The sequence below is a fragment of the Penicillium cosmopolitanum genome (genome assembly GCF_028827165.1).
Source record: "Penicillium cosmopolitanum strain IBT 29677 chromosome Unknown utg000013l:1.0-859999.0:1.0-860633.0, whole genome shotgun sequence".
Taxonomy (NCBI): Eukaryota; Fungi; Ascomycota; class Eurotiomycetes; order Eurotiales; family Aspergillaceae; genus Penicillium; species Penicillium cosmopolitanum.
The window spans coordinates 656640-679831 of record NW_026622683.1 but is presented as its reverse complement, the minus strand read 5'-3'; the positions used below and the strand labels follow the sequence as shown (position 1 = coordinate 679831).

General features: G+C 50.9%; 8 protein-coding genes across 8 annotated transcripts; 2 read left to right on the top strand and 6 right to left on the bottom strand.

Annotated features, from left to right (window-relative positions):
- Positions 1–251: 251 nt before the first annotated feature.
- N7509_014205 (uncharacterized protein) lies at positions 252–2128 on the bottom strand (the record flags this gene model as incomplete). The annotated part of the gene is made up of 7 exons (XM_056638842.1): positions 252–319; positions 423–636; positions 706–903; positions 981–1674; positions 1741–1813; positions 1871–1884; positions 1971–2128. The coding sequence occupies 7 exons, from the start codon at positions 2126–2128 to the stop codon at positions 252–254; spliced, it is 1419 nt and encodes a 472-aa protein (XP_056480831.1).
- Positions 2129–2367: 239 nt separating this feature from the next.
- Positions 2368–4635, bottom strand: N7509_014204 (glycerol-3-phosphate dehydrogenase GUT2; the record flags this gene model as incomplete). The annotated part of the gene is made up of 4 exons (XM_056638841.1): positions 2368–2441; positions 2493–2793; positions 2841–4080; positions 4199–4635. The coding sequence occupies 4 exons, from the start codon at positions 4633–4635 to the stop codon at positions 2368–2370; spliced, it is 2052 nt and encodes a 683-aa protein (XP_056480830.1).
- Positions 4636–6792: 2157 nt separating this feature from the next.
- N7509_014203 (uncharacterized protein) lies at positions 6793–8566 on the top strand (the record flags this gene model as incomplete). Its single annotated transcript, XM_056638840.1, has 5 exons — positions 6793–7161; positions 7229–7816; positions 7873–7946; positions 8047–8165; positions 8256–8566. The coding sequence occupies 5 exons, from the start codon at positions 6793–6795 to the stop codon at positions 8564–8566; spliced, it is 1461 nt and encodes a 486-aa protein (XP_056480829.1).
- Positions 8567–9624: 1058 nt separating this feature from the next.
- Positions 9625–9969, bottom strand: N7509_014202 (uncharacterized protein; the record flags this gene model as incomplete). The annotated part of the gene is made up of 1 exon (XM_056638839.1): positions 9625–9969. One exon carries the CDS (start codon positions 9967–9969, stop codon positions 9625–9627), a length of 345 nt encoding a protein of 114 aa, XP_056480828.1.
- A 1577-nt stretch (positions 9970–11546) lies between these two features.
- N7509_014201 (DASH complex subunit DAD2) lies at positions 11547–12163 on the bottom strand (the record flags this gene model as incomplete). The annotated part of the gene is made up of 3 exons (XM_056638838.1): positions 11547–11668; positions 11781–11840; positions 11956–12163. 3 exons carry the CDS (start codon positions 12161–12163, stop codon positions 11547–11549), a joined length of 390 nt encoding a protein of 129 aa, XP_056480827.1.
- Positions 12164–12512: 349 nt separating this feature from the next.
- N7509_014200 (shugoshin family protein) lies at positions 12513–14703 on the top strand (the record flags this gene model as incomplete). Its single annotated transcript, XM_056638837.1, has 4 exons — positions 12513–12561; positions 12632–13067; positions 13138–13682; positions 13751–14703. The coding sequence occupies 4 exons, from the start codon at positions 12513–12515 to the stop codon at positions 14701–14703; spliced, it is 1983 nt and encodes a 660-aa protein (XP_056480826.1).
- Positions 14704–15567: 864 nt separating this feature from the next.
- Positions 15568–16319, bottom strand: N7509_014199 (PPP1R11/YPI1 family protein; the record flags this gene model as incomplete). Its single annotated transcript, XM_056638836.1, has 2 exons — positions 15568–15935; positions 16064–16319. 2 exons carry the CDS (start codon positions 16317–16319, stop codon positions 15568–15570), a joined length of 624 nt encoding a protein of 207 aa, XP_056480825.1.
- A 909-nt stretch (positions 16320–17228) lies between these two features.
- On the bottom strand, positions 17229–21032 carry N7509_014198 (exportin CRM1; the record flags this gene model as incomplete). The annotated part of the gene is made up of 8 exons (XM_056638835.1): positions 17229–17463; positions 17534–17732; positions 17777–19628; positions 19691–20403; positions 20505–20576; positions 20644–20716; positions 20876–20905; positions 20967–21032. The coding sequence occupies 8 exons, from the start codon at positions 21030–21032 to the stop codon at positions 17229–17231; spliced, it is 3240 nt and encodes a 1079-aa protein (XP_056480824.1).
- Positions 21033–23192: the final 2160 nt, after the last annotated feature.

The window sequence follows — 23192 nt, the reverse complement described above, 5'->3', positions numbered from 1 at the left end:
TGGGTCTATGTACAAGGCTACTCGTAACCTGACCGACTTGATTCAAATCCCGGCCCTGCATGTTTTCTACCAATGGGTCTTGGCTTGACCTGTGGTGTTAATATTAATATTAATCGGGATGCCCAAGCCCTAGTGACAACAATGTATTGTTTGTCTGCTTCGCTCTGCTTCGCTCTGCTCTGCTTCTACGTACATCCAAAAGAAAGTGGGGAAAGAGACTGGCTGGGATGGGCTGTCACAGGAAAACAAGATCACAGGGCGCCTGCGCCTGCATCCTTCAGGAACGAGAACGAGGTCCAGAGATGTGGTGCGATGCGGTCTAGTATATCGAATTGTCTCCACAAGAGAAACTCCCACCTCCAATTCCTTCATGCAAATTGTAAATAATGGATCGAATGGAAGAATAGAAACCAATCACGCACTAGTGGCAAGATCGGTCAGAACTGTCCATCTCTTGAAATCCGTGGAAGAGCTCACAAAGACGATCCCAAGAACCACCAAAAAAGCATTTAACCAATACGAAGCCCTCTGCCTCCATCCCGGAACGGCAATGGCAATATCCTTGTTCAATCGATTCAAATATAGCCAAAAGAAGCCCGGCAAACTGAAAGAGAACCAGCTAGCGAAGAGGGAGCTCTGAAAAGACCAATCAGAAATGAAACTCGATTTCAACTGCTGCATTGTTTGAACTGGGGTAGAGCATACCGCAAGACCGAGCACATCGTTGAAAACCGGAATACCTTCTGCAATCAGCCACGAGACAATCCAAAGCGCCGCACATATGCCGGCCCACGCGGCCCGGGCCGCAAATGATCGGGTATGCATTGAATTGGTTCCTCGGAAGAGGCGGACGTAGATAAATTTGACTGCGACGTGGGCGTTTACGACGCCTCCAATTACGATCTAGAGCGAATCAAGTCAAGTCAAGTCAGCAAAGGCACTTAGAGTAAGGGGGTTGGCTGCAAAGCAAATACACATACCGTCGGAATCGCAATACCATACGAAATCTTGCGAAAAAGAATTCCTCCTGAATTCAAAGCGGGCGATGTGACACTCGCACCAACGTAGAGATATATCACGATGGCGGAAATCGTATACATAACCATTTCGCACATCTGGAGTAACGAAAGAGCCTTCGGAAAGTCCTTGATATCCCTGAGTTCCGAGAATAGAGTGAAAAACGCGACGTGACCCGCATAAGCGAAAATAATATTCGCGATCGCGAGGCAAGCATCGTGCACTGTCGGTACTGGGGCGAAAAGCGGGACAGGACTGATGGCCATTTTGCTTGCGGAGACGCCGATCATGCTTGTTAGAACTGCGCCGATGATGCTGATGAAACTCACGGTTGAGAGGTGGGATAGGCGTTCCAGTCGGCGGGGAAGAGTTAGTATGAATGAGATTAGGAGGCCCGTTGATGAGTAGAGAATTGTGCAGGCTGAGTGGTCGCTGAGGACATTCATCATTATTGAGAAGGTTAGGATGTGGCTTCCCATTACGAAGATGAAGAAGACTAATTGGCCGAATCCGAGGACGTGACGGCCGGCTTTTCCAAAGAGTAGATCGCCTGCGTCGGCCATGGAGTGAATTCCTGGGTGTTGGGTTTTGAGCTTTCCAATTGTGTACCCGGTGTATGTGGAGATCATTCCGACCAGGAGGATGGTGAAAATGCCTCTGTGGAGGAGGGCAGGTCAGTATGAGCCGCGGGATGGAACAGCGTAAAGCAGAGAGGATCCGTACGGAAGAAGACCTAGGATGGACAACGCCTTTGGTAGAGAGAGGATGCCGAGGGAGATTGTTTCGGCGATCATGACTGACACTATCAGCTCCAGCGACACGATGATTATGATTGAAAAAACGGTGAACGTACTCATGCCGGTTTGCCTGGATGAAACGGAGATCAATGTCAATGAAGTCGATGGAGAGGAGAGGCATGACAAAGTGATCAGATCAGATCAGATCTCACTCACCACCATGTCATGGTCTTATACTTCACCGTCTCCTCGCGTTCATCGCCGAATGGGTCTTGCTCGGCCGGGAAATCTGTCGGTTTGACATCCACACTGTCGATCTCATTTGCCTCGAGTTGGCGCGGGGTATTGTACACCCACTGGACTATCGATGTCATTGCAAGAATAAGGAATTTGGGGGGGCTAAAAGGTGAGGTGTGTAGTTGGAAGACAGAAATCCCACGGGGAAGTCACATTTGAGCGGTCATACTTTTTTGGTGGTCAACACCAACGGAGAGAGGCGCACTTGCCGTTGCATATAAAATGGCCTAGAGAGAGGGAAACCACAGGTGAACACAGGTGAACATTAAGGAAACATTTCTATTTGTACAAGTCGGGTTTATATATAAGAGAATATCTATTTGGAAGCATCCGCCGAGACGACCTCAGGTGTGACAACGGCATCATGCTCGAGGATATCGGCAGGGGGTTCTGGGGATGGTTAGCAGTGTTCATAGTTACGGAAGGGGGACGGTAACTCACCAGTACGAGAGAAGTTCTTGTATGCTTCCTCATCAAGCTCCATCACACGGCCACTCTGCACCTCCTTCCGGGACAGCTTCATGAAAGTCTTGGGGAGACCCATGGAGGCCAGGTACTTGAGTGAGTCCTTCCACTCGACATCCTTGCGCGAAGGAGTCCAGTTCAGCTCATCGCCCATCAGATCGATAACCTGGGGAAGGGCTTCCAGAGCAGCCTCGGCGTTCAGGAAGGCCAAACGGGTACGACGAGCAATGACGTCGACGGCAGTCTGAGCATACTCGTGACGGACGGCATAACGGACCTCACCATCGACGAATGGGTACAGGGGGAGATACGGCAGCCACGGACGGGGAAACGCTCGTGGGTCGGCGCGGAGAGGGCAGCAACTTGCCAGGCACGGTCACCGTAGGACTCGGTGAGGTGCTTAGCGACGTCGGTCTCGAGACCGAAGTGTTGGATCAGGTTGATGAAAAGAGTCTTGGAGAAACCGTGGGCACCGATCAGGCGCACCTGGTGGGTCTGGCAGCTACCGTTCAGGGTGGCACCGTCAGCCACAAGGCCGCTGCCACCAACACCACTGATATCAGGAATGTTGGTCAGGGAGCGGGGCTTCAGCTTGAACGCGCTGATAGCCTCGTCGACAGCCTCCTCAGCCATCTGGCGGTAGGTGGTCCACTTACCACCGGCACAGGTCAACAGGCCGGAAGAAGAGACGGAGACCAAGTGGTTGCGGACCAGAGCCTGGGAGCTGCTCTTGTTGGGGTCGCGCACCAAGGGACGGATACCGGACCAAGCGGCCAGGACATCTCCACGCTCCACGTTGATATCGGAAGCCAGGTAACCGCGAATCTCCTTCAGAATCCAGTTGATATCCTCCTCAGATGGCTCGGGGTTGGCGGTGATCTCGGTGGGGGCATCGGTGGTACCGGCGATGGTGTTGCCCTGCCAGGGAAGGAAGAAGATGACACGGCCGTCAGAGGTAGACGGGTCAATGAGACCCATGTTCGAAGGGCTGTAGTAACCGGGGAGGATAATGTGAACACCGGAGCTGGGCGCAACAATCTCCTTGGTATCGGGCTCGTCCATCTTGCGGATGGAGTCACAGAAGGGGCCGGTGGCATTGATGATACCCTTGGCGCGGATCTTGAACTCTCCGCTCTCCTTGCCATCCTTGCCGGGGATCACATCCTTCATAACGGCACCGCACAGCTTGCCATCCGCGTCCTTGGTCAGACCGGTGACCTCCATGTGGTTCACCACGGTACTACCGTAGAGGGCGGCGGTCATGGCCAGGGAAACGTTCATGCGGGAATCGTTGTGAGCACCATCGTAGTAGACCATGGCACCGAGCACATTTTCACGCTTCAGCATGGGGAAAGAGTCAATGGCCTTACTCTTGGTCAGGAAGTAAGAGCTCTCAATGCCCTCGGAGCCAGCCAGAAGGTCATAGGCCTTGCAACCCGCCCAGAAGTAGGGAGCCTGCCACCATTTTTGCAGCGGCACCATGATGGGCAGCCATGATGACAGGTGTGGAGCTGTGTTCAAGAACCAGCGACGCTCGCGAAGAGCCTCCTTCACCAATGCGTACCTAAGAAGACATCGGGTTAGTACGGGCAATCGTGGCCAATTGCGCTGGGGTGCGCTGGGGCTGGGGGAGCGGAAATCGTGGCCGGCCACGAATTCAGCAGGGCACAGGAAAAACTCACTGGTTGTAATCCAATTCCCAGAAAGCCTTCTCCAAGTAACGAACACCACCGTGTACCAGCTTAGTACTCTTACTAGAAGTTCCGGAACTGAAATCGTCGCGCTCAACCATAGCGACCTTCAAACCTCGTGTCGCAGCATCGAGAGCGATACCGGAACCGGTAGCACCGGCACCAATCACCAACAGGTCATAAGGCTCTTCTTCTTCTTTCTGACTCTTCTTCAGGTCTTGGATCTGTTCGAGGCGAGATTTGATGAGAGGGAAGCTGGGAGGGACTAGCTTGCCCTCGTGATATCCGGGGGGAGGAACTGCGGGTGCTTCGAAACCGGGGATATTACGAGGACGGTAGGAGATGTAGATAACGCCCGCTCCGGCGGCGGCAGCCGCGGAGGTGTAGAGCAGAGGTCGCAGGAGCTTGCGCGAATGACGAGCGGCCATTATCCAGGCGCTATGTATAGGATGACCGGGGAGGTCGAGGTCGAGGTTTCGGAGTTAAGGAAGAGGATAGCTCGGATCAATTGGAAGGTGACCGAGTTGTGGGAGGGTTTCGTCGTGATGAGGACGAGATGCGATGGGAGTGGAGAGTAGGAATGGGGGAAGGAAAATAGGAAGGGAGAATACAAGAAGAGAGGAGAGTCGGAGTGAGAGGGGGCGACTACGTGACTCCAAGTTCTCAGACAGGCAGGATTTGCGAGATCGCTACACCTTCTCTTTGCCAAATAAACTGGTTCCCCCACCCCTTCTTTTTTCCAACTACGGAGTACGGAGTATTATTGCCCTATTTTCGACTTCCCTTTTTTTCTGGGGCCAAGCACGCCTCTCTCTACGCCTGCGTCATTCGCCTTCCAGCTTGTGGTACAGCATTGATTGGCATTGGCATTGGCAGGTGGATCAGCATGACGGTGACTGGTGTCCATGCACCACACAAACTGGATGGAAGTGTTCATTGTCCCACCAATCAGATCTTCGGCTCAGAGCTCAAGGTGCTCGACTGTGGACTCGAACAGTTCCACTCTGACTACATGTGACCGCGCAGAGATTTCTATTTCTATTTGCTTGGGCTTGGGCTTGGGCTTGGGCTAGGGCTTGGGCCTGGGTCAAGGGACAGCTTCGGTGGACATTCCCGAATCCCCCCCCTTCTACCAAAGAAGACATCCAGAACTATCCACAGGTGAAAGCATAGTACACTCCGAGTACTCCGTAAGTCTGGACCCAACAAATCTCTGCATGCGCAGCTGACTTGCGGCTCGATCCACTTCCAGATCGCGGCCCCGGTTTTCAGGGGCGCACCTTGGTCGATCCACCCACTTGGTGCGCTTTAATGTTGTCATTTCCCACTGCCGACCGGTTTGTACGAGTACCTCTTTGCCTCAAAACCGGGATGGTGTTGGAATTGGGAGGCATGGAGTATTACGAGTAGTCGTAGCAGTGGGAACGGATTTCAATTCCAGGTTTGTCTCCTCCTTGCAGGATTTCAGGTGGAATGTCATTAGGGCATTCTCCTGTGTGTCCTGGGTGGAGCCGGACCTTTTATCTTTTTTTTCTCCCGTGCTTTACTCCATTGGTGCCCAGGTGGACCTTTTAAGAGGCAGCTGATTGTTATCAGTAGGAGATTTGCATAGGAGATTTGCATAGGAAATTATATTTATATTTATATCTACACATATTTATGCTCCGCGCATACTATATTGGGCCATTGCCACTAGCGCCGGATCTAGCTGTACGATCAGCGGCCAGTCAATGCACCAGGGTCCCTGCAAAGCACCGTCAGGGCTACTGTCCATTCTGGGTTCATCTGGTGCAGCTTCACTTCAAGTTCTCAATTGCATCCATTCAGGTACAACTGCTGACCATGTGTACCGTGGGCTTTGCGAGCACAATGTTTTTTTAGAACAGAAACACATTCGTCCTACAATGCGGAGTCTATGAGGACCTCCTCGCTGAATCAATATATATATAGAAATCTACAACGATATATACTCGTATGTACCAGAGGCCTTCCTGAAGACCGAGGATCAAGGAGGATCAAGTTCATTGCATGGTGAGCGCAAGATTTCCGGGGGAGCGGCCAAATTCCGTTCTACAACGGCAGAAAGAATTCCTCACATTCACCGCTTTGGTTTCTCGGCCAATAACCACCCGAGAAAACGGGAGAGTGTCATAGACATATCGCTACACATCTACAGGTCTACATCTATTGGATATACTTCGTATAGGCTCGTCAAATAGAATATACACCTGGTATTCAGTCTTCAAAAACATTACCAATATACAATTTAACCACGACATTCGAACATCCATCCATCTCCCAGGTAGATGCAAGATGCCGGTCACACACAGTGCGGAATCTAGCCACTCACACCTGGGGTAGAAAGTGTGGGGTAGCATTGAATTGTATACACTCAACACTCATCCGGGGCACCTGCGCACTTTACCCACGGAAATATTCCATTCTTGTGTTACGTGTAGCCGGCGCCAACCTTTATAGAATATAGCCTCTCGCCGGACCTCACCTGTCATCAACCTTCACCCAACCCTCCCTCTCTCTCTCTCTCCAATTCTCTAGTACCTAGCTACCTAGGCTAGTCCTTCACCATGGCCATCGCATCCATATTGTCAACCTTACAAGGCCACGTCCTCAAGTCTCCACTCCAGTCCCTCGGTGTCGCAGCCATAGTCGTCCCTATCCTCTATGTCATTCTGAACGAGTTCATCCGCTCCTCAGCCCGTGTCAAGGGCCTCAAGGGACCTACCGGTTTACCGTTGATCGGAAACTTGGCTCAGATTCGTGTCAACGCTGCGGAGCAGTATCGGATCTGGTCGAGAAAACATGGTGCCGTTTATCAGATTCAGTTGGGGAATGTTCCTGTCGTTGTGGTCAACTCGGCTGCTTCGGCTAAGGTTCTTTTCGGCCAGAATGCGCAGGCTCTTAGTTCTAGACCTGAGTTTTATACTTTTCACAAGGTGAGTTTTGGATTTGGTTGCGGCTTGGTTTTTAGGACTAACCACCAACCCTCTCCGCTATAACCAGATCGTATCAAACACCGCCGGAACAACAATCGGCACATCCCCCTACAGCGACTCTCTAAAACGTCGCCGCAAAGGCGCCGCCTCAGCACTCAATCGCCCCTCAGTCGAATCCTACGTCTCACACCTAGACATAGAATCGAAATCCTTCGTGGAAGAACTCTACCGATACGGCCAAGCGGGCAAAACCCCCGTCGACCCAATGCCAATGATCCAACGCCTGAGTCTAAGTCTCGCGCTAACGCTAAACTGGGGCGTACGCATCGCATCACAAGAAGAAGATCTCTTCGATGAAATCACCCACGTCGAGGAAGAAATTAGTAAATTCCGCAGTACGACAGGGAATTTACAGGATTATATTCCGTTGTTGAGGTTGAATCCGTTTAGTTCTAATTCGAAGAAGGCGGCGGAAATGAGACTGCGACGGGATAAGTATTTGGGGAATTTGAATAGGGATCTTGATGAGCGGATGCGGAAGGGAACGCATGATCCTTGTATTCAGGCGAATGTTATTCTGGATACGGAGGCTAAGTTGAATGGTGAGGAGCTTACTAGTATTAGTTTGACTATGTTGAGTGGGGGTCTTGATACGGTTACTACACTTGTTGCTTGGAGTATTGGACTGATTTCGACGAGGGGGATGTGCAGGATAAGGCTGCTAAGGCTATTGAGGAGTTTTATGGGAAAGGGGAGCCGATGTGTTCGGCTGATGATGATCAGAAGTGTGCCTATGTTGCGGCTTTGGTGAGGAGTGTTTGAGGTAGGTGAAAAGAGGGAGAAAGGAATGGAAAGGAATGTCCCAATCTGACTGACCACTTTTAGATACTTCTGCGTCCTCCGACTGGCTCTACCCCGAACTTCGATCCGGGATATTACTTACGAGGGTGTCGTGATCCCCAAGGGAACGGTCTTTTTCCTCAATGCCTGGGCCTGCAATATGGGTACGTACACACCACCACCACCACCACCACCACCACCAATTGCGAAATATCAGAACTTGAAATAGGCTCCCATTTACTAACTCCAAATAGACCCAGACGTCTGGACAGACCCGGAAGAATTCCGACCAGAGCGATGGCTCGAACAACCCGACGCGCCAATGTTCACATACGGCATGGGCTACCGCATGTGTGCGGGATCCTTACTAGCCAACCGTGAACTCTACCTCGTCTTCATGCGGATGCTGAATAGTTTCCGCATCGAACCGAACGAGGACGCGGATTGGCATCCTGTTAGGGGGAACTCGGATCCGACTAGTCTTGTTGCTATTCCGCAGAGGTATAAGGTGCGGTTTGTGCCCAAGGATGCGGAGGCGTTGGGCGAGATTGTTGCTAAGGCGTGAGTGGGAGTGTGAGGGATGGGATTGGGATTCGCCAATTGGGGGGGTAGGGGATGGGGCAAAGTATATCTACGAGTACGAGTAGTACATACTGTACTAAGGTATGGAAAAGAACGAACTCCACTCCACTCCACCCCACTCCACCCTCCATGAGATGAGGAGAAACTGGGAATGGAAAAAACACCCGGCTTCAGTTGGCCTTGTGGATCGCGGAGGACGATCCACCCGTTCGGTGGAGCCGTGGTTGTGAATGTGGCTCGAGGGTCTTCAACGTGCCCACTCCACTCTATACAACGCATTATGTTAAGTGGATGGAGTGGATGTATATGATATGATACGTCTGTATGTGCATTGTACATGGTACATGGTACATGGTATGCTACGACTGAGGAAGATCTATCTGGCGGGGAGGTGGAGGGTGAAGTATTGATGATGCGCTGCTTTGAGCGTCTGCCTTGAATTGAGCTATATCAAATAATCTACATTCTGCACCGATTGTGGTCCTGTGGTTCCCTGTGCGTAACTGTGAAATAAAGAAAAGAAAGAGAAAAAGAAAAAGAATCAAACAATAAAGCGAAGCGGCGATGGCCTGAGCTTTGTAAAAATAGAATAGCAGTCAAACAGTCTGGTCTGGTCTGGTCGATGTATTGAGGGGGTGTCCATTAGATCCGATCCAATCCATGCAACTCCGGGATATCACAGTGTAGGATAAAGTAGGGGGTATAGGTATAGGTGCGGTGTAGGGGGGAAGTCGTGAGGAATAGAGTTGAAATAAAAGTCAAGCCAGGTGATGTGGGCGAGATGCCCATAATGATCCATTTTGCATAAAAGAGACGCCTTTGGTTTTTTTTCCTCCCAAGATATGCAATGTTGTGTTTCGCTGGGGCGTGTGCCCGAAAGGTAAAGTGAGGTAAAGTCGATAAGATGAGACGAGAGGAGAGGAGAGGCTCAGAAGCAACTCGAGGTTGGAAGAGTGGATGTGGAGTATTGAATATTGAGTAATCTCAGCCGAGGTGAGGGAATTAATTTGCTGAGATGAGGGAATTCTTGTCTTGTCGGAATTAAGAGGTAGTCAGGCGTCGCTTCAAATCCCGCACGGGATCAAATGAACTCGCATAATCGCGTAGCTCATCCTGGAGTTGATCGGAAATGGTTGTATCGGAGGAATGGCTTTTCAAGGAGGAGAGGGAGGTTTGAGAGGATGAAGCGGATAAACTTCGAGATGATCGAGTCGAGTCGAGGGTAGATGACCTCGAATGACAAGGGCCGGCTGGTCGAGATGTAGATAAAGCATCTTCAGTTGGACGATCCAGTTCAGCGAGTCGACATGTTTGAGAGCAGTAGGGGCCTCCGGATGTTTGACTATCACAGGCGAGGCAGAAGTCTAGAGACCATTCGGTGGACATGTTGGTCATGGTAGTGGTGGTGGTAGATATGTGGTGGTGGTAGATATGTAGTGGTGGTGGGGAGGATTAGAGGAGTAGAAGGGAAAAAGGAAAAAGTCAAGATGAAAGCGGAACGAGCGTAAATATGTACAGACCACAGACCAACGATCACGATCACAATCACAATCACGATCAGCATCACCTCATAGGGGCCCCACACTGTAGGACAATCATGCCACACCTGTAGGCAAATGTGCAATGCAATGAGGCCAGTGGGCAACGGGCAACAAGGCATGTATTGGATCCACTCTACGCACATCCACATCCACATCAGCACATCAGGTACAGTGAGTACCGTCAGAGACTAGAGTAGGTACAGTACATGAATAATACATTCGATCTACCTCGATCCTCACACTAATTCCCGCAGTCTACTGGGTTCCCCCGCAGTACTGCGCCAATTATTGACTCTCGCTGCACACCTGCACCATCAGAATATGGCGTGGTTCGGGCGCTTACGACGAAAAGAAAAAAGCAACGGACCTGAGCGAATTCCTGCAGGAACCTCGAACGGGCAATTATCGTCGGGCTCCACCATGACCTCGCGGGCCTGTCATCTGCGCACATGCGGTCTGAGCGTGCCTTGGGGGGGGCAATTTATACTGTACAAGTACTGGCACAGATATACGCCATACGCCATACGTAGAAAGTGGAGATCCTAGCGAGGTACTCCCCTCCCTGGTTGGTACGACGATGGCGAGTCTGTGCGGTTTCATGTCTAACTACACTTGGTCTAACACATACGTAGGAGGGATACGTACAGTAGTGTATGTGCCTAGGGTACAAGGGTACAAGATTCCCCTTGGCCTCATTGGTTTTTCATTTTTGGTCTTGAAACCTTGTCGCACTCCCTCCTGCACGTCCCCTCGATAAACTTAGCTGCATGGACATTCACGCTAACCCGCTAACACGCTAGTCACTCCTCTTGTCACGCGATGAACGTGAGGAATGCTGCGAATCCATGCTGCAATCCGGACATCCAGTGCCGTCAAATGCGGGGGAAGGTTCGTGCTTGGGTCGTGCTCCCCCCTAAACCCCCCCTAAACCCCCCCTCTTTCTCTAATCTTATCCTTCCCGACCCTATGAGGACCCAGGAGCACTCAGGAGGACCCGCTACATGATCCGCCCAGGGTTATCGTGGCGCCCGTGGCCCAGGGGCGATGTGGTGACATGTAAGCCGTAGAAAAGGGATGGAAAAGTGGGGGAAGAAGGCCAAGGTACCCAACAGAACCACAAGTACCTACAGTACTGGACAGTGCAGTACCTGAAGCAAGCTGCCTCTGGCTGCTGCATGCTCATCCCAACCGGGCCGGGCATTTTCTCCGCATTCGATGTGACTGGGTGAAATGACGGAATCAAGTCGAATCGGCGAAGCTGGACTGGAGTGGGATATGTGGCAGGCGGAGAGAGGACTGGGAAGAATTGTACCTCGACTCGACTTGAGTCGACTCGGATTGCAGAGATCCGGGGACATTGAATCAGACTGAGGCAGGGAATTGCTAATGCTGCCGATGCTGCTGCTCCTCCTCCACTCGGTTTCACTCACCAGCCTTCTCGCTTGACTCGGCGGGGATGCGAACCAAGGTGGCTGGCAAGCGAGTCTCAGTCTGGTCATCGGCCCCCTCGGCTCCGGCGGCGTCGTCAAGACCACTAGCTTTCTCTGCGCATGACGTTAGTGTCTAAGACGCCCCTGATAACCCCGAGAACCCCTCCTGATAAGGATAAAGGATATCGGATAGGATAGGATAGGATAGGGTATCGCTGATGCTTACTGGATGCAAGGCTGATAGCACGAAGGACATTATCCCAATTGGCAAGGACGCACGCAACCGCTGGATAAGGTTGGATCGAATCAGTATCAGTATCAGCGGGGGTGGTACAACCCTGACTTCAACCCTGCCCTAGGGAATCGAATCGAATCGCAGGGCTGAAATTAGAAAATCATACCTTCTGTACCATCCTTCAACGTGGCAATCTTGCTCTCGAGCGCTTGCATTTGCATGGCCAGGGTACCGCTCAAATCGCGTAGCTGGCGGAGATTCTCAAGCTCGGCCTTTTTGGCCGCGATACGCGTCGACAGCGCCGATGATGGCTGGCTGGCTGGTTGGCGTAGTCCGCCCGGAAGCATTGAGGTTGGTCGGGACGAGTAGGCCATTGTAGTGAGGGGATTAATGTGGCGTTTTCAAGCGTGGGTAAGAAATGCGAATGCGATGCGATGCGTGATGGCAGGCAAAGGCAAAGACAGAGACAAACAAATCATTTCCAGTACGCGAGTCCACCGTCATATCAATAAAAGTGGCCTATCTTAGTGGGACGGGATCCCGTGACTTTTGTTCCCGTGACCCACTCGGAGGGGCTGGATGAGTCAGCCGGCTATGGGGCTAAACCCGAAGAGGACAAACATCAACAGAGATGTTTACCTCACCCGTTGACCGTACGAGTACGCAGCTCACCATCCACACCCGCCCTCGTCCTGTCCGCGTTCGATCTCGGTGCCATCCACCATGGCCCGATTGAATGACTATGCGGCTCCGGCCGAGTCAGTCGACGCTCGTAAGTTGATTTGCCATGCCTCGCCCGTCTTCGCTTTCGCCCTCTGGACTAACCATCGTGCTTCACTCAGTCAAGCGGAGATTCGTCCGACAAAATCGCGAAATCATGCGAGTCAACTCCATGCAATCGATGCGCATTCGCAGCCTAGAAACAGAAGTGTCACACCTCCTCAGCGAAAACGTCTCACTCCGCGGCCAAATTATCACCCTCACCCAGGAAAATGAGCGATTGGATTCTGCCAAGGCGCTTCAGAACGGGGTTTACGAAATCAAAGCTCGTCTTGATGCGAAGCTTGCGGAATTAAATGGCCTCGTGTCGGATCTTGGAACACTTCCTCGTAAAGCTGGGAAGATGTTCAAGGATAAATCTTTCGATTCCAACTCCGACCGTCTCAAGACAGCAGAGGCGCCGCCGCGGGCGAATGACCCGGACTACAATGCAGAGATTGAGGATGGAAAATTACCCGCTATCTTGGAAGACAAATATTTTCCCCGCAAAACACTAGAGTGAGTTTCCGTCTGCCGTTACAGCCGAAGCGAGGCTTAAAAGGGCCATCGCTAACTTATGCTTGTGCAGACCGCAAGAAGTTCATGACCTTGTGGAAGGCAATTCTTGCATGCCAGAGTCGCCCCGGATGGATTATCTGGACCCCGCGACTGCGACTGAAGACACGCCTTCCAGACCAGACGAAACACCTTCGGATAATAAATTCAATCTCTCGCCGAGCCCCGAAGCCTACCTCCCCCCTACCCTCGAGACCCGCAAGAAAAAGAGAAGACCCGAAGTCGCAGCCACCTCCAGTGATAATGAGGTGGAGAAAGAACATACAGCAACGGCACCGGCACCAGCAACAGCAATTTCGAATTCAGAAGCGAATACCGGAACTTCTTTGAAATTTGGCTCCAAACGCAAGTTTAGTCTTGATGATGATGTCTTGTTCGATCTGGCTCCTGAGGAGGACGATTTTCAGTTTAGTCGACTGAGTCGCAGTCCCCAAAAACAGAAAGATACATTCCAGTTCTTGGCCAAGGAGACTTCGATTTCTCCAAGTAAAACACCTGTGAACATGAAGCGAGGATCTGCAAACAACAGTACCACGAAGCGAAAAGTTCTTGAACCAAGTAAGAATCCCCTATTATTCCCATTGATACTATGGTCCATAGTGAAACTTTACTGACAACCACGACAGAAAGCGCAAACTCCAACCTGGGTTCCCCAAAGAAATCCCGCACCGCCTCACAACTAGATACCAAGACCCGCCAGAAAACCGGACAAGACGAGAACATGCCATCCCCCCAAAAACCCAAGGACTTGGCAAGCCAAAAATCAAAAACACCATCCGGACGACCTCGTGGACGCCCGCCCTCTCTATTGCAAAAACCTAAACGTGCCAACCAAACGATTACCACGGAAGATGCTACGCCAAATCAGACCAAGACCACGAGCAAGACCGTCAATGTTCCTAAGGACTCCCCAATCGCAAAATCGAGAGAGAGCATGGAGGATATGTCTGACGAGACGGGTGCCTCGCGTCCTTCCCGACGTCGCGGTGCAGTGGTCAGCTATGCGGAGCCGAGTCTTCGGGCTAAAATGCGTCGCTCGACGAAGGATATGGCTGATGCGGTTGCGGATCGCCGGTCATCTAGTTTCCAACTCGGTCGTGAAAGTCTTGATGGGGATGATCAGTTTGTTGATAGAAAACCGGAACCGAAAACTGAGGACAGTTCACGCACTCCATCGGGTGGACGTGGATATCATGCTGACGCCGATGCGGTCTTGCCGGATGTATTGTCTAAAGACGGTGACGGTGATTCGGAGGATTTGATCACAACAGTATCCCGCCGCAGACGCAAAGTGTCAACCGCGAATACGAAAAAAGATGATATTTTCGACATTTCGGACAATGCCCGTGAATCTGAACATGAACCTGTCTATTCTCAACGACAATCTCGCCGACACTCCTCGAATCCCAAAAGCGGTACCATTAATCTGGATGTGGATGAGTCGTGGTCCTCTCAAGCAGACAGCAGTTTTGATAACGATGACTTGAATGGGAATGGATGGAAACTACCCCCTGCCATCGATGCTGGTCACAGGAGAGAAACTCGGATTGGTGCTCGGAGGAGGAGTATGATGGTTTGAAAATGAAAGGAGACTGAGCTTGAAGTTTTCTGATGTGAGCTCTTAATTGGTAGATTGGTTGGGTTGGATTGGATTGGATTGGATAATCGTTGTATTTACATTTTAGACTGCATTGCAGTGGCGTTGGTGTTGTGTTGTGTTGTGTTGGTGTTACAGATACCCTCTTGCGTTCCAGATCTTGCGAGTCAGCGGTATTTCTTTGCTTTCAAGTTGCTTTGCTGTGCCACATCTCATTTTTTTTTCTGCATGTAGTCCAAGTGAATTAAAAGTAATATCCCACATTATAGATTATATGGATAACTTGAATCATTATTGTCACGGTTGTAGAATTGAATGAGATATCCTCTGAGCTATCCTAACGAGGCAGAGCTAGGCCTCGCCCGTTTATCCTCGTTTTTCGTACTGTGAGAACGGAGCTATATATGCACGCTTGTTCTGTTCTTTCTGTTCTTCTGTTGTTTCCATGGGTGTCTAGCTAGACCATAATAACGAAATGAACTTCGGCGTCTTTCCTTCGCAATGCTTGATTATTGCGGTGTCTAATGTACATAGTCCCTCCTCGGCCCAGCTCTCGCCGGGGGTGCATTGCATTTTATTGATGCGTGTCGCATTGTATGATGGCGTCGAGGATTGGGTTGGGTTGAGGGTCTGAGACCCGTCTCGAAGTCAACGTATGCATGATCTGATCATTCATAAGGGAATCAAACACAATCAAGTCTCGCATAGTCGTACGTAGGAGCAGAGCAGAGCAGAGTGATGAGTGATTTGCTTCGTTTCCCAGTGGAAGTAGAAGCCAAACAAAACCAGGCCCACGACCAAAGAACCATTGTATTGTATCGTATTGGATTGTACTGCATTGTGTCGTCAACATCCAATCTCCAAATCAAGAACCCTGCACAGGTGCGGATGGTTTATTCGAAGGTTTAGGCATTTTCTCATAAGCATTCGGACTGGGTTTTCTTCTAGGCTTATTGGCCTTTCGTTTGGCTGGTTGGTGCTGGTGGTTTTCGCAAGATGAATCGGCGTCGGAGTCATGCCCATGCTCATGCTCATGTCCATGTCCATGATCGTGTCCATCTCCGGCAGGCCTCCTCCCCGAGCACGATTCGCGGCTAATCGGCGCCGATCGGCCTCATTTTCACTCTCGCTGTCGCTACCGCTGGAGGAGGAGGAGGAGGATTCTTCGGAACTGCTTTCGCCGATGGGGCGGGCTTTGTGGTATATGCAGCATACTGTGATGAGATGGGTGTTAGCTATTGTTTCAGTTCTGGACTTTTCTTTTATTTTCTTTTCTTTCTGCTTCTTTTCTGTGTTTTGCTTTGTAGGATAAAATAAATGGCTGTGGTGCGGCGGGGTGTACCTTTCGAACTCTTCTTCCCCATCCCCTCATTATCAACGACATCTTCGCTCCATCTGATGCGGCGGTTTTCAGATTGTGAGGGATCAACGTTTGCACTGGGTGTAGATGTAGATGTGGATGTGTCGTCGCCTCGTAGTCGGAGGGTTTGTGGGAATCCGAATCCGAATCCGGGTGTGGCGGAGGATTCTCGGGACGTTTCTGTTTCGGTTGTGGATGCTAGTTGCGGGGTTGTTTCGGGTCGGCGGGATCGGGACATTTTATTTGATTCAAGTGCTTTATTGGATGTTGGGTGGTTGGATGGTTTGAGAGAGCTTGGGTTGAGGCAAAACTTTTGGAGGTTGGACCTTATGATGCGATTGATAAGCTCACCGCCTTTGGCTGCGGGGCTAAGTAGGGTGATGAACTATAGGACTGAGTAACTCGTAGTTTGGGAGGATGTTAGAGAGTGATATATTTACATAGACATGAGCATGTATGGCTGTAACTAATATGCACAAAGGCAAAGATTTCATGAGGTACTAGGCAACTAGTAAGTCACTGGCCCTTTTGACTCTGAGTCAGGTGTGGTCATAGCATGTATATATGTCCGAGTTTCAAGTTGTGGCTGCCCAAGGCAAAGAGTATCAGCTTGGTAGAATATATTTGCTAAAATATACTCAGTCTACACAGATTACAGTCTACACTCTACTAGCAATCCAAGTTTGGCACTAGGCAAGTTTAAATAGAAAATTCTTTTTGTTTCAGGGAAAGCTATCTTGAAAATATCAGACACGACCTGATCACTGGGAATAGTGGTGCAGTGCAGCAGAGTTACAAAGGGGGATCAAATGGTTTGGTTTGGTTTAGTTTAGTTTAGTTCGGGTTTGGGGTTGAGTTTGAATTATCGCATAGGATGTTATGCCATCCCGAAGTCGAAGTCGAATCTCATCTCATCTCAGATCAGATCAGAAAGGGAAAATGCATGCATGCACCCATCCACCCACCCCTCGGGGGTGTGGCTCTAAAGAAAGTGCTCCACGATCTAGATCAAAGCTCATAAAGAGACCAGCCATCAAGGCCGTCATTCGCTGTCGTCGAAGTCGAACTCGCAGTCACTTTCATCCTGGATTCGGATTCGGATTCCGACGGTCCAAATTCGGTACGGTATTCTTGATCCAGTCAGAGCTCATCCTCTTGCTCCATCTCCGAAGGTTTCAATGAGACCTCCGACCTTCATCGCGCGCTCGCGCTCGGTGGCTTGCGCGTCGCGCACGGCTTGTTCGCGTTCTTCGGCGTAGAGCTCGGCGTTATCGTCGGAGAATTCCTTCAGGGAAATCAGGAAATCACGGAGGTGGGTCTTGAACTTGTTCAAGTCGTCGGTATAAGCGAAGAGGCCGATCACGAATTGCTTGATTTGGGCGCTGAAATTAATAACAGTTAGCAATGTACTAAAGTCTTGGAATGAATTCTCCGCTGTGAAGGATGACTCACTCTTGCAGGTTCTTGAATGCGCCCCGGAGAAGGTTTGCGACGTATTCCTGCAGGTAGTCCTTGTTCGAAGTTCCTGCGGGCGCCTGCTCCGCGGAATAGATGGGTTCTTGGATCTTTCCGGATTCGACAAACAAGAACATACGAGACAGCAGCATGGCTTGTGATTTGAAGCCTAGATTGACGAACATGTGAATGTTAGCTGGAGATAAACGGGTATAGGGTAGAGGGTAGGGTCAAACGGACCAGCCTTGTGATCGCTATCAGTCAGAACGAAGAATACATCCTGCAGAATTGGGATGTAGAATTGGCGGAAGAAGATGGCCGATGTTTGCAGGTCCGTCTCGGCCATGTTGTTCATCAATTCGAGACACATAGTAAGACCAGTGTTCTCAACCTCGCGGTTATCGTGCTTCGAAGCCCACATGCAAGAATCAATGACAAACTTGAACTGGGTGGCATCGAGCTTCAGCAATGCGGGGAAACAGTACAGGTTGACCGCCTGAAGGAGCTTGAAGAATTGCACGCGATGCTCCGGATACTCGTGGAAATCCTTGTTGATCATCTCCAAAGTGCAGCTGAACACACAGTCCATGATGCTCGGGATCTTATCCTCCATCAGGTTGTGGAGCTTGTGGATGATGGTCGTCATCACGTTCAGAACCTCGGCCTCGCGCGCGTCGGGGACGTTGCGGTTGTAGTCGAGGAGTACTGCCTCAAGGAGGGGAGGCACCATGTTGGCGTTGACCATCTCGAGATCGTCGGACTTCTCAACATAGGTATCGATCAGCTTCAAGATCTCCTTCTTGATAGTTCGCAGACCCCGAACTTTAGGAGTCTTAGGAGCAATGTGTCCATCATTCGCGACGGCATCGTTGATGAGCTGGCTGGAGGCTCGATACATGTTCAGCATGTCAAGGTAGATTCGACCAATTTGGGAATAGAAGTATGTGCCGATAGAAGAGCAAGCCGCAACATTAGTCTTCATGATGTTTCCGATGATCTTGATGGTGTTTGAATCCTGTAGAATGGCCGCGTTCTGGTTGGCCTCGCCAATGATCTGGTCCCAAGCCGAGTTGGGCAACGCCATCAGGTTCTCGATCAGGCGGTCCTGGAGACTCTTCTGACCCTGGGCGGAAATCATATAACCGCAAGCCTCGTAGAAAGTGTGAATCTGTTGCGGTGAAAGGTCCATCGTGATTTTGCGCATGTTGCGAACGATTTCCTCGATAAAGGGCTCGTTTTCTCCAGGCTGCAGAGCCACGAAGTGGCGTCGGCACTTGTTAGCAATTTTAATAAATGTATCGCAGGCCATATCCTGGACACCTTCGTGGGTCTCGTGCATGAACTCAAAGAGCTTGTTCACGACTGTCTTCAGGAATTTCCAGTGAGCCTTCAAGAAGCGCGGGTACTGGCCCACGATATACATGATATTACTTGCAACGACGGCCTTGTTGTCCTTTCCGCGCTTTTGCTCGGTCAGGCCCAGAAGGTCTTTGATAACAGTGACCAAGAACCGCTTCTCGGTCTCTTCATTCATGGCGCCGGAAATGGAGCCGATGGCCCAGCACAGAGTGTTGCAGTTGACCCAGGACCACTCGGACCCATCGACTTGCTTGGCCAATTTATCGATCATGATAGTTTCGGTGTCCACCACGTCTAAGTGCGTCAGGTAGACCAAGCACTCGCGAATAGTCTTGTAGAGCTGAATGGTATCGCTTTCTTTCACAAACTCGCGCACGATCTCTCCCTCGTCATTCTCGACGATCAGAACTTCCTCGGGACGGACCATCTTCTCAATCATTACAGTGCGAAGGTTGGAGAGAACGGTCTCGTACTTGTGCTTGCGCAGGGGATAGTTGGCCAGGGTGCTTGGGTGGGGAGCGCCGCCGTTCGAGAGGCCACTAACGCCCATTGTGACGAGAGGGTTGATATCGGTAATTGGGAGCTGCTGCATCTCCTCGTAAAGCTCCTGCACCAGCCGGGTCCAGTAATCCAGGCAGATCTTGAAAACTTCGCGGTCGTCAATTTGGCTGACTCGGATCAGGTAGAAGTGGGCGTGGGTGAGGTAATCTTGGTTGGGCAACTTCTCGACGAGCTAGAGAGATAGAGTGTCAGCGAAGGTACTGCGTGGGGGAGGTTGGGGGGATTAGCACGTACATCCAAGTGAGCACTGAAGAAACTCGAGAGGAAGAGGGCCAGGTTCGAGACAAATTCTTGGTCTCTGCCATTACTCTGGGCGTATGTCTCCTTCAAATCCATTGTCAGAGGAATGACGTTTGAGACCTTGGTCAGTGTCTCAGTGAACATGAAAACCAGCTTCTCATCATAGTTGTAAGGAGCGCCAATCTGCAAACCGCCGATCTCGGTCAAGCACTTGAGAGTGACATTTCGGAACTCGGGAATATCCAGGAACCGGGTGAGAAGGGTATTGATGATGGGCGTTTCGAAGATGTAGCCCAGGGGGATCCAATTCAGGAAACGCAGGAGAGTCTCGAGGGTTGCCTTGACCAGGCTGGTCTGGTTGGCGGTATTAAGGACTTCGGAACAGAGCTGGAAAATGGAGGCAAACTCTTGGGTCATGGAAGTCTTCAGGTTTCTCGCCTTAACCGAGGTCATCTGGTCTTGGGAGAAATCGAAGACCTCCTCTGACAGCAAACGGAGAATGGCCATGTTGTTTTCGCAGATGGAAAGGCTGGCGTGGCATGATGAAATGATCTCGTTGATAAAGGTTGGCCAGTTGTGTGGCCACTCCTGCTTCAAGATTGAAACCAGGACCAGGTTGAGTTTGTTCAAGAAGGCGCGCTCAGTGCGGAGCTTCTCCTCGGAGCCGGAGTTTTCGATGATGAAGTTCACGATGAAATTGCGGATTCCTTTAGTAGAGGAGGAAAAGACGGTTTGTCAGTAGGGAAGATTTTGAGGAGAACTGCGAAGATTTCCCCTCGGGAAATTGGAATTGGGGATGGGTTGGTACCTTGGCATTGATCCCTGGGCAGGACCTTCCAGCGGGTCATGATCACATCGTCGAGAACTTGTAGGGCAATATCTAAACTCGAGTCAGCCCGATCGTCATCAAAGAGAAGAGAAGGCGAAGCGCCAACTCCGAAACTTACACTTCGTTTGAGGGTAGGTTGCCTCTTGAAGGATATTACCCACGGTGACCCACGCATCGGGATTTTGTTTGAACTAGAAGGCAAGTCGATCGGATCAGTACCGCAGCAGGCGGACGACGGGGGAATGAAGACGAGGGTCGGGGGAGAGGCAGGATCTTCAGGATCTTCGCCTTCGCGTCGGGGGTTCGGGGAGGGGGGATAAAGCGCGCGCGCCGGGCCAAGGCAAGCTTACTTCGGTCAAAGATTGTTGGGCTTGTTTTTGCTGGATCAGGATGTTAGCCGTGGAAAGTTGCAGGATAGGTCACGGTGAACTCGTCACATACCACGTCACCTTTGCCTTCAAAGAAGGCTCGGACAGTGTTGTCCAGCTCTGAAACGGAAAGAGACATGACGCCGCAGAGATTGGCGAATTCGCCGATATCACCAAAGAGCTAGCCAGCGGACAATCTGGAAGAGAGGCTAAACACGGGAAGGAGGGGGGAAATGAGAGTTGCAGGAGCTGCCAAAGGCGGTTGGCTCGGTGGTGGGCGGTGATTTGATGGATGGAAGGGGAAGAAGGTGGGCGGAGGGGAAGATGATGTTAGAGCGAAGACTAAACCTGGTGGGGTAGGTCGGCCAGGTCGGCCAGGAACTGTTAAGGTAAGGCTAAGGGAGGGGTTTTTTTGCCAGCGCGCACTGCTCTAGGGGATGGAGGGGGGATGATTGGATGGAGCTCCAGGTGATGGAGACTAGATGAGAGAAAGGACAGACCAGGTCTATTCTGAGCAAAAAACCACAAAAAAAAGGGAAGAGGAAGACCTAGAGGAGCGAATCACACTGGCGGTGAGGGCGCGTGTCTGTTGTTGGTGATCTTAGTCAGCGAGACAGAGGGAGCCATAGCTGGGTACAGTACACAGTGTAGTGTATACTAACGATAGTTATAGGGTGCGTTAGGGTTTTAGGGATTATAAAAAGAAATATTATTTTCATTTAGGGAATTCTAAAGAAGTGCCCTAATAAAGACTATTACCAGGGAGCAGAGCGGGAGTGCCACAGCTCTGGCGGGAGTGGACGAGCGTATAGTATATACTAACGATGGCGTCGACTAAATATAATATAGTAGTCATAGGGTGACTTAGGGTTTTAGGGATTATAAAAAGAAATATTGTTTTCATTTAGGGAACCCTAAACTAGTGCCCTAAGCTCTGCTATTGCTATTACTATTACTATCACTACGAGTAATACTATCACTATCACATCACCCTTCCCCCCTGAGGCCCGGGCTACCACTGATAAGCGATGCATAACCGCCCAACCCGCACCCGCGCTATGTTGGCGCCGTCAGCCGTGCCCGCAGGTCAGCTTCTCCACCAAGCCACACGGGGCGCCTGGGAACGCGCGCCATCGTCGCTCCGGTCGCCTGGGAAATGATGGCTGTCTCAGACCCGCGCACACCTCACTGCGTATGGCGCTTTCGCCTTCCGATTGGCGGCCGCCGTGACGCCGTCCTTTGCCGATCTCGCGCGCCAACTCCCCTTTCCCTCTTTTTTTTTTTTTTTGGCCCGCTAGCCTGCTGGGGGCCATTAGTCTGGCCTGAATCTAGAGGGGATTCCGGAGGGTTTAGGAGGGTTGGGGGGGGGGGGGGAATGGTGGGTGGATGGCTCAAGAATTGGATGCAACCAAAGAGTTATGGTGGTTGAGGGAGGAGTACTATATACATGACTTAACAAGTTCAACTTATGGGAGAGGGTTCTCCTCTACCATGGCCCCAATTCTAGAAAGGATAGACCGGAAGGAGTGGGCGGGCGGGGAGAGAAAGTAACTAAAGAGCCTAAGAGTTGGTCACAGAGTCAGAGGGGGGCAGCTCTTTCCCCCCTCGGAAGTACTTTTCTGGTCACCAGCACTCTCTGACTCTGTGAGGTAGAGTGGTATAGCACTTTCTTTCAACTTTTCTCTTCTCTTCTCTCCCTCTTCCTCTTCCTCTTCCTTCTGTCCTTCTCCTACTCTCCCTCGTTCTACACTCCACCCTCTCCCTCTGATTCAATTCCCTTCTTCTCTCTTTCTCTTCTCTTCTCTTCCCCCATACCTTTTCTTCCTATCTTACTCTCCTCCCCTCCTCTCCCCCCACCCCTTCACTTCTCTTTTTTCTTCTTCTATAATTCTCCTCCCCACTTCCCCCTCTATACTCTCTATATTAGAATCCGGCGTCTACTCTCTACATTTCTGATATCTCATCCTTTTATCCTTTCCTTTGATCTTGGTTGATTCCCATTATTTGGCGCTGAACCTATCCGCTCGGCTTCGCCCCACCCAGGCGAGGTTACCGCGATTTCCCCCTTAACCGGGCGAACGTGTAGAATCATCCGCCATACAAAACAACACGGAGCAAAAAAGGAACCCTTTCCCCTCAGAAACATCAAAAATAAATAAAGGGAATAACAAAAAACACATCTGTTGTCAAGAAGGAAAAACAAAAAAAAAAACCTTTTTTGGGTTCTACTGGGGTGCATTGACCATCTCAGCTCGGCCTCAAGCGCATCCTGCGACGCCCGGGGTTTCCCCCCCGTTGC